Source organism: Cydia fagiglandana, chromosome 2 (genome assembly GCF_963556715.1).
Source record: "Cydia fagiglandana chromosome 2, ilCydFagi1.1, whole genome shotgun sequence".
Lineage (NCBI taxonomy): Eukaryota > Metazoa > Arthropoda > Insecta > Lepidoptera > Tortricidae > Cydia > Cydia fagiglandana.
Window position 1 is genome coordinate 17596564 of NC_085933.1, and position 18234 is coordinate 17614797.

At 37.5% G+C, this 18234-nt stretch overlaps 1 protein-coding gene and 1 long non-coding RNA gene across 2 annotated transcripts in view; one reads left to right on the forward strand and one right to left on the reverse strand.

Annotated features, from left to right (window-relative positions):
- Positions 1 to 18234, forward strand: part of LOC134677523 (uncharacterized) — a 347203-nt gene that overhangs the window by 133865 nt on the left and 195104 nt on the right. The window lies entirely within an intron of this gene.
- LOC134677475 (BPTI/Kunitz domain-containing protein-like) lies at positions 155 to 3372 on the reverse strand. Its single transcript, XM_063535960.1, has 4 exons — positions 3155 to 3372; positions 2380 to 2568; positions 763 to 917; positions 155 to 500 (listed from the first exon to the last, which is right to left on the reverse strand). The coding sequence occupies exons 1-4, from the start codon at positions 3273 to 3275 to the stop codon at positions 360 to 362; spliced, it is 606 nt and encodes a 201-aa protein (XP_063392030.1). The 5' UTR covers positions 3276 to 3372; the 3' UTR covers positions 155 to 359.

The following is an 18234-nucleotide window of genomic DNA, read 5'->3' on the forward strand; positions in this document are numbered from 1 at the left end:
TCATTCTTTTATTTTAATAGATGCACGATATCTTCTTTAACCATTTGAATTAAAAAAAAAACCTTTTTATATCTTAAAATACTTATAACTCGTATGTATTTAGTACCTACACACAAGAGCAAATCAGATGAGTGACTTTGTGTAAAAAATATATCATATCAAACGAGACGTGTTATTGCCCTTAGTGTATTAGGGCGACATTTAGGAATTTTACCGTCGTAACTGATCACGTCATTTTTTATCATTGGGCAGTAAACAATGGATTTACATATTTAAATAGAAACCTATCGGCATTTTGAGTGATAATTAAGAATACCTACATACTCTAAAGGTTCTGCGATGCTAGTAAAAAGCGAATATTAAGTACTTAAGCCCTGTTGTTTTTGGCTCCGTGGAGTGGTTTGATCGGGCGGGTTTATAATCAATACCTTCTTCGCTTTTCCATCTTTCTTATCTCCCAGTGATGGTGGACCAAGACCAAATCGGCAGATTGATTCGCACTGTAATTTTAAAATAGTTTGTCAGCGACCTAGAGTTTCAATTCGTTGATTATACTTAAATCAATCTTATCAATCTTACATATGATTTACATACCTATTAATGGGAAAGTTATATACTTATATAGTTGTATGTTTATTACTCATGAAATAAATGTGGTTAGCTATTTAACTGTGGAAATACTTCCAACGCCGGCCATCTACCTAACTACGTACCTAAAAGTGGAGTGCCAACAGCCAATGTGTAATTGATAATATTACTCACTCCTTCTTGACTGTAGAAGTTGTTCTTGTTTCCGCCACAGCCGGAGTAAATAGTTTCTCTACAAACGCGCCATTTTTCATCGTAATACCATCTCTTGTCTTCACCAAAACAGAAGCCGTAGTCAAAGCTCAGGCTACAGTATGTCGGGCGTCCCGCTAGAACAAACAATGCTGTCTAATATGTTTTTAGGTCGGCAACTCGCATATCGCTCAATAACAATTCATGTTGCATTTCTTTTTCAAATTGCCTAACAGCGTTGCGCAAGTTACGGAGTTACACTTGTCGTAGGTATATACCTAAAGGCAAAAATAAACATACTGACACATTTATAAAACAAATATCCGTGTAAACACAAAGTAATGCTCTTGCCGGTATTCGAACCCCGAGCCTCGAACTTCGTTGGCGTGATCTCTACTACCTTGACAAGACCAGCGGCGCGATTCGGGATTTTCGGGAAATGAATTAGAGAGTCACTATGATATGAAATAGTAAAGATATGTGACGTTCCACGGCAAAAGGTACCTTTTTTATGGCAGTTGGCGCTTACGCTATTATCAACGCCGCTTCAATATTATTGCGGTCGCTATAAGGTACCTTTTTCCGTGGAATGTCACATATCTTTACTATTTCATGTCTAGTGAATCTCTAATTCATTTCCCGAATCGCGCCGTATATAGGTCGTGATCGTGACATTAAAGATCATTGTTATAAACAAATGGAGATGGTATTTTTTTTTGACGACCGGTCTGGCCTAGTGGGTAGTGACCCTGCTTGCGAAGCCGATGGTCCTGGGTTCGAATCCCAGTAAGGGCATTTATTTGTATGATGATACAGATATTTGTTCCTGAGTCATGGGTGTTTTCTATGTATTTAAGTATTTGTATATTATATATATCGTTGTCTGAGTACCCACAACACAAGCCTTCTTGAGCTTACTGTGGGACTTAGTCAATCTGTGTAAGAATGTCCTATAATATTTAAAAAAAAAAAAGAAAAATCTCATAGTTTTCAGCTAGCACGACAATTCAATCAATCCATTGCGGCACATTACAAATCTGAACCCGTTAAGCCTACAAATAACCTTTCTAGTTATATTCGATTTAGAACCGCAATTTTTATTGTAGAGATGCGTTTTTAGGTTAGCTAAACGAGGAATTATTGCTCCGGTGGACTGTTAATCAATGGGCCCCTTTATTGCTAGGGTTAAACAGAAGACTTTAGACGTTGATATAATGATAAAGTTGCATTTTGTCTATGTGGAAAAGTAATCTGATGAATTTTTTTAGTTTGTTCCTCATTTTGGCATCGCTGGCAGTCAATTCGTGACTTTTAAGTTATAATTTTGGATAACACATACTTTAAAAATAAATATGTATATACTTTAAAACCGTTCATTTTGTTTGTAATTCTTTAGTTAGTGCAGTGAATTTTTTTGTATTTCTCTCGGTAACAAGGTTTGTTTGAAACCTTTGAAACCCTCGCACCGCTCTAGATTCCATTTTTGTAACCACGCTATAGACTCGTGGTTCAATTTTGGAATATTTTGCTTGCTCGGGTACATACTAATACTTTGCTTGATGAGATGAACAAGTTTTGTAAAAAATAAATAATACATACGCAGTTGCCCGGCCTGGCTCGTGCAAGTTGTCAAGCATTCGCTGAGGGTGTCAAACCGGTTGCCATTGCCCTGGCAGCCTCCCCAGCGGAAAGTACTGCAGTTCATTGTCTCCGGTTGGAAGTAGTACATCGAAATTTCGGCGCGACAAGGCCCTTCGTCCGGTATCAGGAGACATATTTTGTTGATAACTAAAACATTTATAATTTTAAAGGGAAAAAAATACTTCATGTTTATTTCGGCGGCGGATTGGCCAATCCAGATGTTATTTTGCCTTAAACGTAGCATAATGCCTCTCTGAGGCGTAGGTAATAGAAACAAAACATAATTAAAGAGATTTGTGCCGTCAAAACACATCAAACAAATCATGGAATTTAGGCCCTCGAATAATTTTATGGTTTTTAACTTCATAACATGGGCATAAACGCCTACTTCAGTAGGTAACTAGGTAGGTAACTCATTATCATCATCATTAGGCCTTGTGCATCTTTACAGATGATTTAAGCAGCATCTATGACTTACTTATTATCTAGCGACAGCGTCGCTCGTGGCTATATAACCCGATCCTTGAACGGCACAGTCGCCCACATTTGTGACAAATAAAAGTGCATTGAGGATCCGCATCGAGGCGACCCTCATCGCGCATGTGTTTTATTACCCGTTTTCGGGCGAAGTCTTGAAACCAGGACCTATCATGGGTTTCGCGACCTCTTAGAAGGCTGGTCCTCCACTCCACGCGGTAGGTAACAAGGTAGGTACTTATTTAGCGACACTGACCTTTTGGTACATGGACGGTTGCTTTACTTAACATTTGCGATCGTAACGTATTATACGATATTTTTCCATTTGTAATGGAAACAGTAAGTAATAATGCAAATAACAACCATTTAAACATCATATTTTACTTCAATATCGATATTGTTGCACACACAATATACTTTTTAATCTGTAAATGTTTGCGAGGTAGAAAATAACATTTGTTTTATTGCAAAGTATTGATGTGAATGTTATTTAATTTCATGCATGTATAAAAATATAATTTTATGTATTCTAACACAAACTAGCTCATGCAGGATTCGATTGTGGGGAATTTCATCATGGTTAGTGTAATTCTAAAAAATTAAAACCTAACTTACCTACCTTTTATTTTAAATCACACTATAAGATATTTTATTTAAGAACAGCATTATATTAGCCTAGAATGGCATTTGCTGGTTTTGTATTAATTTAATAATATTAAATTAAACGAATTAGCGTCGACCGTCTAAAATAATAAGTACGTACTCTGCCAGCAAATGATAATTATGATAACATTTCTGTTATATTATACAGCAACAACAATGAGATCACGCTTAAATAGTTACTTTCGTCCTTAAACCTTGAAGTTCTGCCACTTAGTCCCACACACTTTCCCCACAATGGACCTCCCTCTCTTTTAGACTTAATTTTAACTTCATCTCCCGACCTAGTTTCCAATCACGGCCAATTCAATGCAGCAGCTTTTTCTAACCACGATCTCATATACGCCTCCTTTAATATTCGCCCCCCCCAAAAGGCGCCATAGGGTAGTGATGCGTCGCAACCTCCATGACATTGACCTGGAAGCCCTTCTTGGCGATTTACGCAGTGTGAGTTGGGCATCTGTGGAGGAGTCTACCGACGTGGAGTTTAAATTAGGAACTTTCAATGATGTTTTGCTCGCGACTTTCGATAGACACGCCCCTTTAAGACCAACACGAGTTAAACATTTTCCTGCGCCTTGGCTGACTACGGACATTAAATTACTTATGGCCAAACGGAATCGTGCTCGAGTCAAACTTCGCAAGGACCCGTCAGAAAATAACTTACAGGCTTACACATCTCTGCGGAACCGTTGCAATAGAGCGTGTAGAACGGCACGGCGGCAGTATATACATCAGTCCATCGATGATTGCCCCCCAACAAAACTGTGGAAGTTTTTAAAATCACTGGGGGTGGGCAAATGTCAACAGAATTGTACGGGTGTTCTGTGGCCTATTTTATAAAGCTACAAGTTACAATTTACAAGCGGAAGTCTCGTTCTAACACATAAGGTTAGAAAGAGACTTCCGCTTGTAAATTGTAACTTGTAGCTTTATAAAATGGGCCACTGGATGTAGATGCCATCAACCGCCACTTTAGCGTTTCTCCTGTGGAGCTCGATTCCTCTGTAAAGCAACGAACTCTATCCCTGCTTGATAATACGCCACGCCCCGATACACAGTTGTTCCAGTTCGAGAAAATTTCACCGCAGGAGGTTCTTACTATCCTTAAAAAAATTAAAACGAAGGCCGTTGGTCAGGACAACATCAGCTTGGACATGGTTTTGCTCGTGGCGGAAGATATTGCTCCCATTTTAGCTCATATAATTAATTTTTCCTTCTCCTCTGGCACTTTTCCCACCACGTGGAAACTTGCTCAGGTTATCCCACTTCCTAAAGTCCCTAGTCCCACGTCATTCTCCCAGTATCGTCCTATTTCTATTCTCCCGATCCTTTCAAAAGTCATTGAGCACTTTGCGAATGAGCGCCTGTCCTCTTATCTCAATCGTTACAGCCTCTTCAACACACTTCAATCCGGCTTCCGCCCGGGACATAGCACTGTCTCTGCCTTGGTGAAAGTGACCGACGACATTCGTTTGAATATCGAGAACCGCCTGTTGACGGTGTTAGTCCTGTTGGATTTTAGCAGCGCTTTTAACACAGTTGACTTTGATATTATGTTAGCTCTGTTGCGTAATCTAAATATGTCCCCGTTGGCACTGGCCTGGTTCCGAGATTATCTCTTTGGGAGGCGCCAGCGAGTCAAGGTTGATGACAGTACTTCTGACTGGAGCGAAATTACGGCTGGTGTTCCTCAAGGTAGTGTGCTGTCCCCACTGCTATTCTCAATTTTCATTGATGGTATCACGAAATCTCTGACTTCGTCATATCATTTATATGCAGACGACTTGCAGATATACGCAGCGGCTAGCGTTGATGATGTCGAGTCGTTGATAAGCCAAATAAATCACGATTTGACTTCTATTCGTGACTGGGCGGAGTCGTTTGGTCTGAAGGTAAATGCTAAGAAGTCGCAGGCAATTATGGTTGGTGGCGCTTATTTCATCTCCAAGTTGGCTGGTCAGATAATACCCAATATTTTCTTTGATGGAACTCACATTCCCCTCTCCTCTACTGTCAAGAATTTGGGCATTATCATGGACCAGACTCTTTCCTGGTCAGCTCACGTTACCGAGGTCAGCAAAAGACTTTTCGCTTCACTGCACTCCCTGCGGCGCCTACATAATTTTCTCCCACTTCGTACGAAGGTCGTCCTTGCCCGCTCTCTCTTGCTTCCTCTTCTGGACTATGGGGACATCGCGACCCTGGACCTTAATGAGGAACTCCTTAATAACATGGAGCGCCTGCAGAACGTCTGCATAAGATTTATATTTGGCCTGCGAAAATTTGACCATGTTTCATCGTTCCGTTCTCAGCTTGAGTGGTTACCTATCCGCCGCCGTAGAGACTTGCACATCTTATCTCTACTTTATAAGGTGCTGTTCTGCCCCTCTTCTCCAACTTACCTTGCAGAACGGTTTAGGTTTTTGGCGAATGGAAGTGACCACCGGCTGCGATCTAGTGCGGATCTATCGCTCGCTATTCCTCCCCACAAACACCGGTCTTACAATAAGTCATTCACGATACACTCTGTGAAGCTATGGAACGCGTTGCCATCCCCGTTAAGGCAGTGTCAGTCTGTAGCGTCGCTGAAGGCAAAATTAATGAGGTTATGGCAATAACACAAAATGTCAATTGAAGGACACGTAGGTAGGATTGTGCGGTTATATATATTTATATATTTGTATGTATTTATATATATGTATATATTTATTTATTTAGAAGTAATTAGTAATATTGTTATGGACATGTAATTGTTTCGTATATCTATATATGTATATGCCTTTGCACCTAATGCATCACATTGTATTAAGTTATGTTCCTAGGGTTAGCTACTTCTTTTAAGTCTCGCCGTCATGTACATTTTATCTTAGTTTGACTACCATTTCATATGTATCTCTCAGTTACTTAAAGGTTAGCTGGAAGAGATCCCTTAACGGGATAAGTTCGCCTTTGTACACATTTATTGTATTCTCTCTGTGTTATGTACTTGTTTTGTGCAATAAAGTGTTTACTACTACTACTACTACTTTCTGAAGACAAATATGGGCTATAGGTACTTTATACGTACCCTAATATCGCTTGTCTCGCAATCTAGACGGTAGACGTATACACTTTTTATAGTAGTTTATGTGACTGCTACATAATGAAAGGCATTAAAATACGAGTGTGGGTTTATGAAACGAATGAAATGAGTTTCATAATAGTATCACACGAGTGTTTTAATGCCTAATTATGTACAGTTACATACACTGCTTTATCTACACACATATTATAAACTTTCTATGATATATTCACTAACTTCATATTACAGCCGACTTTGCTCTCTGGCGGAACTCGCGGATATGAGATGGCGTTTACGAAATATCTTTATCGCACATTTCACACAAAACTTTTGTTAAAGTTCCTTTAAAAACAACAAAACAAATTATATTTTACTTATAAACTATTTAAAAGATAAACTGTACGTCAAATGGCGGCAAATGAAAACTTTTTTGACGCACGTCACGCATCCGTAGTTTTTTTTAAATTCAGAGACAAACTAGAGTCGGGGTCGATTACCATATCGTCCGATACCAACTTTCATGCGAATTTATCAGTATTAGATGCAATTGTCATTTGATTTCGAATAAAACGTCATCTCAACTGATATTAGAATAGGGGTCAAATCAAATTGCTTTTTTTTCAGAGATGTTCGAAATTTGAAATGCATTACCAAATCGATTTTGATATAGTAATGAAGCTATTACCACATTTTCGCAGATAAGAAATTTGCTGTAACAAAACAGTTTATCGTAATGTGGCCCATTATTTTCGAATTTTGAAGGCATCATAGACAGTTTATGATATGTGTGTAGATAAAAGCCTTTTACGTACGTATAGGCAAGACGCTGGCGTAACTTTATAATACATCCATAAATTAAAGCAGCCAAGACAAAATACTAACGAACTCCCAAACTCCGCGTAAATGAGACTACGGGTGCCTCAGCCGTACAGAAGATACAGCTGCTTAAGTCAAAATATACTGTTATTTCCCGAGTTTAGCAACTCCGTTATTAAAACATTTGAAACAGGCGCAGATTTAGAAACGCATATATGGACATACACATTGCGGGTTATTTATGAATGTGTATAATTAAATTTAGCCGAAGTGAAAAAAAGTGCCCTAGGGCTAGAGACTGTCTCTTTCAGTATGAGGCCATTCTTTTAAATTTACTCTTGATAAGTGTAAAATGTAACATTCCACCTGCATTGTACCTAAGCCAGAACTGGTCTAAGGTTATAAGTACCAAAAATGTATTTATTTTATAGCCAGATCTTGTAATATTATATTAATGTATAGTTTATGGGTATAGTTGCTGCATTTAAAAGTAAGAATAATGTGCATATAGAATCGCTGATAATTTTTTACTTAAGGTTCACTAGATCTCCTCGTAAAGTATGAAGTGGAAAGGCTGTGCGTCGCCAGCTGCCTGCACGCGGCGCCGAGATAACTTGAGCTGTGAGCGCCGCGAAATCTTAACGAGTTGCCAGTTCACATCCTATTCTATGACGTTTTTCTTGCGCTAAAACTCAATTTCCATATGTATTCGCAGTATGAAATTCAGAACAGCTTTCGCGAGGCGGGTAACATTTGCATTGTTAATTGTGGCTTCAGAAACTATGGGACACGCCGGCGCTGTGTTTACAAACCCGGCCATAATTAAAGTTTGATACCTACTTGCAGCGAGGACTTTCATTGTTGCAGCGGGTTAAGAAAGTTTTTGACAAAGCAACGCGGTAAGTTTGGCTGGGTAGGTTTGCGGAAATGCGGGTTGAATGGTGTATTCCAAATAGTCTCAATGCGGTGGCAAAATTAATATATGTACTTACCTTATTTTATTATTTTTAAAATATTTCTGATTGTTTTTCGATTTACCTGTACCTGTTTGAAATTTTGTAATTTTACACTTTATTCGGTCTCAACCATCATCATCATATTTTTTCCCCCGGGAGGAGATTAATGTTTCCCTCCCTACCTTGTTATTTAAATTCCATCACAATTAATTTTATATTGATTAAGTAATTATGTCAATTAACTATACTTAGTTACTTACCACAAAAAATGCTCTCGAATTTGACAACTGATGTCGCTGTACGGTCCCGATTATGATAATTCACCGGTAGTCATTGGCCATCCGATAATAACTTTATTTTAAATCAATATAATTATTTTCTTATAACCATTCTACCCAAAATTTGCCGCTTCAACTTCAATTACAATATGTATAAGTAGGTATAGATATACAGTAGCTAGATAATTGGCACGTAGGTAGGCGGTAGAGTGCAGATTTCTCGCACCGCAGCGCTCGGCTAGGTAAATAGAACCGACGGCGGATTTGCCAACATGATGAACAAGGATTTGCACTTCTAGTCAAAATTAAAAATACGTTTTATATCTCACACTTTCCTGTAATATAAAACTTGTATCCTCTGCTGTCTATTACATAAATCCTTTTTTTAATGTGACGAACCACAGTTGAGTAAAATAGTATAAGGTCAATGTAGCTAATTCCGTTATAGCGTAGGCTATTCCGTTTACGAGCGTATATTTCTTTGGTTTTAAATTTTTCGTAGGAAAAAATAACCAATTGCTTTTGATTGCTGAAACTAAAAGGAATCGCTGATTATTTGTCGATAAAATTATCAATTTTGTTTGTTGTTCGAGAAAAACGCTCGCAGACGGAATAGTCCCTATGATGGAATTACCCACATTGACCTTAGTATAAATTAAATAAAACATCTTTAGCAGTCAGTGACATGTTTTATTAGTGGGTAGGTATCAGTTAATATCTTAAGGTAGATACAGAAGTTTCAATAAAACAAGATAAACAAAGTATTCAAATCGTTGTCAATGTGAAATCCAAGGGACTACGAGATCAAGGGAATCCAAGGAGATATTAACAAAACAGAGGAAAATGCACTCAACCGACTGAAAGGTATTTCCTCCTGTCTTGATTCCCGGGAATCCCTCTATCGCGGGACTTCTCAATCAAAGTCCTGGCAAGTCAGTATTTTTATTTATAGGTGAATGCAAACTTTTTAGTGGTTCCTCCGAGCTCTGTAGCTTTGTAAGTGCTTTGTTTAGTCGTTTTTTGTTTAAAATACTTGGCTTCGAAACTGATTCACTACTAACATTGGATTTTATGGCTCCGTAGTCGTATTGATCGCTTTTGTTCAAGGCGATAAGTTTAAGATATCAAGTAAATAACATTGCTTTTCTTGTTATTGTTTCCACTATTGTGGATTTATCCTTCTGTATTTTTTAAAAATGGTAAGATTTCGAGACGGCATAAATTGTGTTAATTGTATCGCGCAGACTGATTGTATACAATTAACTATGGTAGGTACTGACTCTATGAAATATTTATTCATATATATTTTTATGATATTATAGGAGGCAAACTTACTAGCAGACGAATCGCCTAATGGCGAAATCGCCTAAAATAAGCGTTCACCGTCGTCCAACATCAGAAGGCTTAAGACTTGTAAATGCGTTGACGCTTGCCAGCCTTTTATAATTATACCTACATACCTACTCGTTATTATATATTATAAATTTGGAGAAACCTACCTTTAACGAACATTTTAATTTTGTATCTAGAAGTCAATTTCAGTCGTCAAAGTAAAGTTCACGAAATATAAAGGGATCTTGTTCAACTTTGTTCGAGAGATTAGCTAACTTTATATGGTCGTTTCTCAAAAAGTTGGCACCGCCACCTGTAAATAGGTTTATGTTAGAACTTTTTTTTCGTTATGTACAATTTATATATATAAAAAATTAATACATATTTAGAGAGACTTTTTACACAGAGGCCTAATACTTTGAAAAAAAAATTAATAAATATTGATTACCAAAAAAAATATTGTAACTACGTTTATCCGTTAACCTGCCGTGTCCCAACGCGAGGTACTGATGTTCCGAGCTATGAAAACCACACAAAATATTAACTTAATTTAACGGCATTACCGTATTTTATTAACATATATCTTTAAGTTTTAAAGTATTACTATCGCATAACAATATTATACTTATATTTTAAGTTATTCGGCTTCAAAGTTTGTCCAAAGCAATTCTTAACAGTCACCTGGCGCGTCACATTCACGACGATTGTATAACCCCCACCGCACCTTTCCCGTCTCACTCCGCACGAGCTGAAGCCGTTACTCATCAGCTATCACCTGGTAGGACGAAGACGTGGTTATTGTGCTTCGCAAATAAAACACAAACGACAAAGTATCGGAAATTGGAGTTTGTAATGGGTAAGTACTCTTTATCCTGGAGTCGATATCTTGCTAATTATGTAACCTATCGCATTACTATCAAGATATGTAACGTAAACAATAGTTTAGTTTTATATGCCTAAGTATGGAGTTCATCAAGCTAATACATTTTGTGTATTCGCGATATAACTGCCATTTTCCCCATCACCTGCATATCGTCCACCTGGCTAAAACTGCCAGGTGGATGAGATTTTGCGGCAGGTTAATGTCACTGATACCACAACTAATACTCGTAACTATATAATTATATAGCGGTTATATCGCTTTTGTGTGTTAATTTAGGAATAAAAACTATCCTGTCTGTTAAAGCTGCATATTATTGAAATTTTTGTACTTTTGTCTTAAGTCTCGTTAACCTGTCCAAAAAAGTCAGGTGAATGATGCAATGGCAGGTGAACGAAGCGTCCTTCACCTGCCATATGACAGGTGATCGATAATTATTTAAAATCCACGTTACATATACTCAAACTAGATTTGTGACGTCCCACGGGAAAAGGTACCTTATGAGGGTTTTTAGTTTTAGACATATATTAAAATGTTTTGTAAAAAGTATAAGTATATGCAGATTAGTCCCGTTCTTGTCAAAACCCAGTTCTGATGATGGGATCTATGAAGAATCGAGGGAACTCCTCAAATCTTAAAGGCATACATATAGTGATTTTTGTGTTTTTATTTACAAATCAAGCATATACATTCACAAAAGTGACATTGGATGAAGTGGAACTGCTGATGAAGATCAGAACGAAACTCTTCAACGACGCATAGTTCACGTTTGTCGATTTGTCCTCTTCGTTATGTTTGTTAAGCAAGACAAGTTTATAAGCTGCATTTTTGTCAATCTCTAGTTCTGATGATGGGATCCATGAGGAATCGAGGGAACTCCTCAAATCTTAAAGGCATACATATAGTGATTTTTGTGTTTTTATTTACAAATCAAGCATATACATTCACAAAAGTGACATTGGATGAAGTGGAACTGCTGATGAAGATCAGAACGGAACTCTTCAACGATGCATAGTTCACGTTTGGCGATTTGTCCTCTTCGTTATGTTTGTTAAGCAAGATAAGTTTATAAGCTGCATTTTTGTCAATCTCGAGTTCTGATGATGGGATCCATGAGAAATCGAGGGAACTCCTCAAACCTTAAAGGCATGCGTATAGTGACTTTTGGATTTACATCAGAAAATCAAGCATTTTCATTAAAAACTGTCGCATTTGATGAAGTGGAACTGCTGATGATGATTAGAACAGAACTCTTCAATGATGCATAGTACACGTTTGGCGATTTAGATTTTGACTTGGATTGGGACTGGGGCTGGGACCCGGACCCAGACTCGGGCCCGGACTTGGACCCGGACTGTGACTCGGACCCGGACCTAGACTCAAACCCGGAGTCGGACCTGGACCTGGATCCCGGCTCTTATCTGAACCTGAACCCGGACCTAACCTGACCTGACCTTGCACCAAACCTGAGTTCCACTAGGTACTGCGAGGGTTCAACATCAGCTCTATCTTGGGTACTGCGCTCCCAAGTGCTCATCAAGACGTGTCGAATGACCAAAACAGCATGTGTCTATGTTGCATCAAACCTGAGTTCCAGTAGGTACTGCGAGGGTTCAGCATCAGCTCTATCTTGGGTACTGCTTTCCCAAGTGCTCATCAAGACGTGTCGAATGACCAAAACAGCGTGTGTCTATGTTGCACCAAACCTGAGTTCCACTAGGTGCTGCGAGGGTTCAGCATCAGCTCGATCTTGGGTACTGCCCTCCCAAGCCCTCATCAAAACGTGTCGAATGACCAAAACAGCGTGTGTCTATGTTGCACCAAACCTGAGTTCCACTAGGTGCTGCGAGGGTTCAGCATCAGCTGTATCTTGGGTACTGCCCTCCCAAGTCCTCATCAAGACGTGTCGAATGACCAAAACAGCGTGAGTCTATGTTGCACCAAACCTGAGTTCCACTAGGTACTGCGAGGGTTCAGCATCAGCTCTATCTTGGGTACTGCCCTCCCAAGTCCTCATGAAGACGTGTCGAATGACCAAAACAGCGTGTGTCTATGTTGCATCAAACCTGAGTTCCACTAGGTACTGCGATGGTCCAGCATCAGCTCTATCTTGAGTTCTGCTCTCCCAAGTGCTCACCAAGACGAGTTGGATGACCAAAACTGCATGTGCCTATGTTGCACCAAACCTGAGTTCCACTAGGTACTGCCAGGGTGAATAGACAGTAAGATTGTATGTTTACTTATTCACAGAAACTTGTTGTTAAATTGGGAATCGAATCGAAGGTGAGGTGGGTCAGAATCCAAAATTTTAATCATCATGGTGGACAATAAGGTCCCTTTTTACAGAAGATGACACATTTTTCGATTATTTTTAGAAGGCATTGAAAATGATGTGGTGGACAGGTGGATGACACTCATTACAGGTGAACGATGACAAGAAACCAGGTTAACGGCAACGGACACAGGTTAATGACGCCTCTCGATAACCTGTCAATATTTTCATTGGAATTTGTACTTATTTCTCGATAACCTGCTTCTACTATCGATAACCTGGAGACAAAATATCTTTCACCTGTCCTTGATATCATTAACCTGAATTTCAAACGCCTATATCTCCTAAACTAATTGAAGGAATTGCTTCCCTTCCACATTTTCTAATAGTTAAAGTTGCCTTTTAACGATCCCAATAAAAAAAAATGCGAAAATGCAAAATTTTTGAAAAACGTTAACGTTAACCTGGCGGTGCCAACTTTTTGAGAAACGACCATATGTATTTCGTCAACCCTATAATGTGACGTGGCACAAAGGTGACTCTTATGATATTCACTTACCAACTTATTTTTACGTGAACGTCAATAATTCTCATTCTGTAGAGTCTTGTTAGATACCCATTTCTATTTCTAAATACAAATAAGAAATAGTTAAGTATAAGTAAGTGAATCTCACAAATGATTGACCTAGAATGTGAATCTAGGCATAGCTAAACGGGCGGAAGCGTGGCATAGCCAGAGAGCGCAGAGTAATCTAATGCAGAGAGCAACGGTATTCAGCTAACAGACGGATTCCTCGAAATGCTTGGTATTTTGTTATGAACTCAACATTTAGTATGAAATTTCAAAACATTGTAACTAAGTAGCTACTAATATGACATGTCAGTTAGATTTAAATTTGAGTTTGATCCGAAATTATCTATTGCTCATTAACGGATAAAATCCAGTTTTTATTGAATCATAAGTACGGCCCACTTATGCTAAGAACTATGCATAGATGTTGAATGCAAACTTTACTTGCCAACTAAATTCTTAAGTATATGTACAATCAGCCGTATTTAACCCGTGGAGCGCCCGAGTATCATACGTTTGACACTAACTTTGGGTCGTGGCGACTCAGTATCAGACGTTGCATCAATTTCTCGTATGGTGGACGTTCGACAAGTTAAAAGTGCATGGCAAATTTACCAATCAATTCTTTCATAAATTTTCAATGCAATTTCGTAGCTCACTTTGACTGTACACTGTACTTTAGCAAACTATTTAGCACCTAAACGTGTAGTTGAACAACTACTCTACTCTGTATATACTCTCTGCATTTCTTCCTACGCTCTCTCAGACTATGTTTGTTCATTAGAGGGGATTTAATTTGATTTTTCTACCGTTCTAATTGCACCTCGCTTATAATTTTCTGCTCATTTATGCGGGCAAGGGCACAATTAGTTCGCACCGTTTGTTTGAAACGAGGGCGGCTATCTTTAGAGCTCTTATTGTGTTTGCAGAAAACTTTTCATTTTGTTTGCATCTCACATGGCTTTTGAATTTGTTTGTTCGTAAATTTATTTTTACTACAGTGAAGTTGACAGGCTAATGGAAGAACAAATGTTACCATAAAAACCCCATCACATTGCATTGAGGCGTGGGACGAGCGGACGTAATTTCCCCCAAATTGTTCTCAAATTCCATCTAGAATGGAATCTAGTATAGAATGAATGGAACGGACGTGATATAACTATAAACATCTTATCATGCACTATCATCATCATGAATCATTTAAGGTACCTTGGTCGCCTACGCAGTCACTACCTATATTCATTGAAACCAATCGGAGGGAAGAAAAGATAGATGTTCGATTTCAAAACACCCTAAGATGCCCAGCAGCGCCCCATCGAGTTCTAGTGTCTAAGCTGATCGACCAAGACCAAGTTTCCATCTAGCAACATCTAAGGCTACCAGAGTTCAACAAGAAGTCATATTGTAAATTCACCAGTAACGATGCGCCGCCCTATACTAAAAACATTAATGAAGGGACACCACCTATTCATTTTCTGATTGGTGTAGATATTTAAAAACTGTAACTCACGTAAGTATAATTCTGTCGTTTCGATAAGGTTACTCTTAAAACTAGAGATGAGACTTTGGACCCAATAGAAACCAAACTACTTGTTTATTAAAACAACTAGAAAGATATTTGAAATTTTATTTCCTTGTTTGTTTATATACATTTTATTAAATAGAAAAATCTTTGAAGAAAATCAATATTTGCTAACTAAATCGTAATTTCAAAGGGTAAATAGTATTCCATTTACTTTTCTTACATTTACCTAATTTAGTTAAGACTAGGTACCTTTAGTATGTTTTATTCTGATAACTATATACACAAGTTTTACTCGAAGTAGAATATTTTATGTCATGATTTGTTAAACTTATAAAACTAATTTTACTTAGGTAGAACTTAACCTGTTTTGTAACATAATATTATTTTTAGTAGTTATGACTTTTTTTAGCAAACAACCACTTGCCAAGCCAACATTTGAGAAGAGAAAAAAGTTTATGGACCTAATAATAAAAGGAGGCCTAAATTATAAATAACTATAATAACTTTATGGAAAATACTTCTTTAAAAAGCTGCAGATAATTATGTCGGAGATACGACAGGACGTACTTTTTATAAAGATTGGATACTTTATTGAAAAATAATCCAAAGTCAAAGTTGACTTTGAGAATAACCCAACTTGTTCCGCTCGTAGTTAAATAATTTTGCTAAACTAAAATAAGGGAAGGTAGGTTGGCCACATCATTCTGGTAACGTTATAGTCATATATTTTTTTCCTTAATAATACCTGGCAATCAGTCGCAAAACTATAATCAGATTTGTTTATCCCTGCTGTGCGTATACCAGCACCCAGCACTGGTATCCTTATGATCCAAATCCCCTCATGTGTCCACATTTGCATTAACTCCCTGTTCCGGCTCCAAGTGTCTAGCTGCCAGGATTATTCAACAAAACATGGAATAACAATTTTAAAAAACCTAAATATACAGTTACGATAACTCAAATTAGCCTTTTTTCATCTGAAGTGACGAGCTATATTTTGAACTCTAGGTAAAAGCGAATCAGAAAGCGTATCCTCTTCAAAAAAACCCGGCCAAGTGCGAGTCGGACTCGCGTTTCCAGGTTTCCATACATAAGTCCGACTTACGCTTGACTGCACATTTCTAATAGGTTTTCCTGTCATCTGTAGGTAAAGAACTATTTTGTGTATTTTTTTCAAAATTTTAGACCCAGTTTCGGAGATAAAGGGGGGAGGAATGGTAATTTTATGGCTATTTTCTTAAATAACTTCGAAACTATGTATTTTAAAATTATAAAATAAAACATGTTCATGTTTGAGTCACTAATTTACATATGTGTACCTACCATATTTCAACTTAATCGGTACAGTAGTTTCCGAGAAAATAGGCTGTGACAGACGGACAGACAGACAGACGCACGAGTAATCCTATAAGGGTTCCGTTTTTTCCTTTTGAGGTAGGGAACCCTAAAAATCAAGATTTCATGTAAGTACTCCGTTATTTTCATCTATCTAAATCACAAATCTTTCGTGAGCACATATATTCATATAAATGTACAAGTACTTACTCCACAAATAATTAAATATAAGTAATTATTTCACCCAGTTGAAATTCGATCATTGCGCTATGGAAAAGCTTTGCACGGAGTAAGTTTTAACAAAATATGATTCTCAATTATTAAATAAGTAATTTGGAGGTAATTAATAACTTGAGATTGTAAATCAGACATTTTTGGTGTTGTTTTAAGTAACAAGAGATTACAACTTAAGTATATTGCGTCCTTTTACAAGAGTGATTTTTTTCTTTCGGTAAAATTGTCTTCTTACATCATTTTGCAATTAGGTATAAGATCAACTGTAAATTTATGCACTTTAGAAATTAAATTATCACCCTGGTGTTTTCAAATAATTTAATAATTAATTACACTAGAGGTGCGCATATTTCTAGACGGTGAGCGGTGAGCTAGACCAAAGTTAAGATCTTAAGATATAATACTTTTTCTGACAGTGCTAAGCTATGCTATTATGACTATCCGTTTATGTATGTAACATGTGGTGTTATGTAATAAATAAGTTTCTGGCAAAAATTTCATTTTTGGTACAAGCTTTTATCGCTAACTATACTTTTATCACCACACCACAGGAAAGTAATACAGAATACTCATCGAGAAAATAGTTAAGAAGCTGCAATTAATTAGTCTAGTTACAGGTTGATTCAAATTATTCATAAAAGCTGACACTAATGATATGATGGAAGCTTTTATTAGTTTTATTGTATAAGTGACACCTGTATCAGTACACGGTCAGAGCCACCATTTTATTGGTTAACGTGATACCAAATATATAATTATTTTCATTCACTCATTAATTCCATAGGCTACATTCCTACTAGTCAAATCAGCTTCTTTTTTAGAACTGTCAAAACGATTTGCTAATATGGAATTTATATGAAAACGAATATAGTTACGTCACGGTAAACTCACCTACTTTTTATATTTCAATCCGACTTATTAAATACAAAAAAGTTTTTGGCAAAAATTTCTGTTTTGGTACAAGCTTTTATCGCTGACTGCCCTTTTCTGACGACAGACAACTAATACTCATCGAGATAATTCTAAAAACCCCTAACACAATTAGAGAGTTCCTATGGCCACCTCCTGACTCCATCATCAGATCAGCTCGATGGTACCATAATATTGCATTGTCATCCGATTTATACATGCATGCACAATTTCATCTCAATCGGAAACCGGGAAGTGGATCAAATTTAACTTGCAAGATTTGATTACAGACAGACAGACAGACAACGGTCAGGTGAAACTAAATAAAAGCTTGTAAAATAGCTGCTATCTATGTTTTTCTAATAATTATCTGGTGCTTTATTTCGTGCACGGTTTGAAATAATTTCGTCGGGTGACAAGCAAAAGTCACTAACTAACACCATTGACATTATTGGACAATAAACCGTGTTACAAGTGTAATAAAGTGCATTGTTACTTAATTTT

Excerpts from the sequence above, each read along its gene's own strand:
- LOC134677475 (XM_063535960.1), bottom strand. The coding sequence starts at position 3,275 with ATGATGTTTAAATGGTTGTTATTTGCATTATTACTTACTGTTTCCATT. Across the intron at positions 2,569-3,154 it reads AACCGTCCATGTACCAAAAG|TTATCAACAAAATATGTCTC; the intron begins GTCAGTGTCGCT and ends TAAATGTTTTAG. Across the intron at positions 501-762 it reads ACTTCTACAGTCAAGAAGGA|TGCGAATCAATCTGCCGATT; the intron begins GTGAGTAATATT and ends TTAAAATTACAG.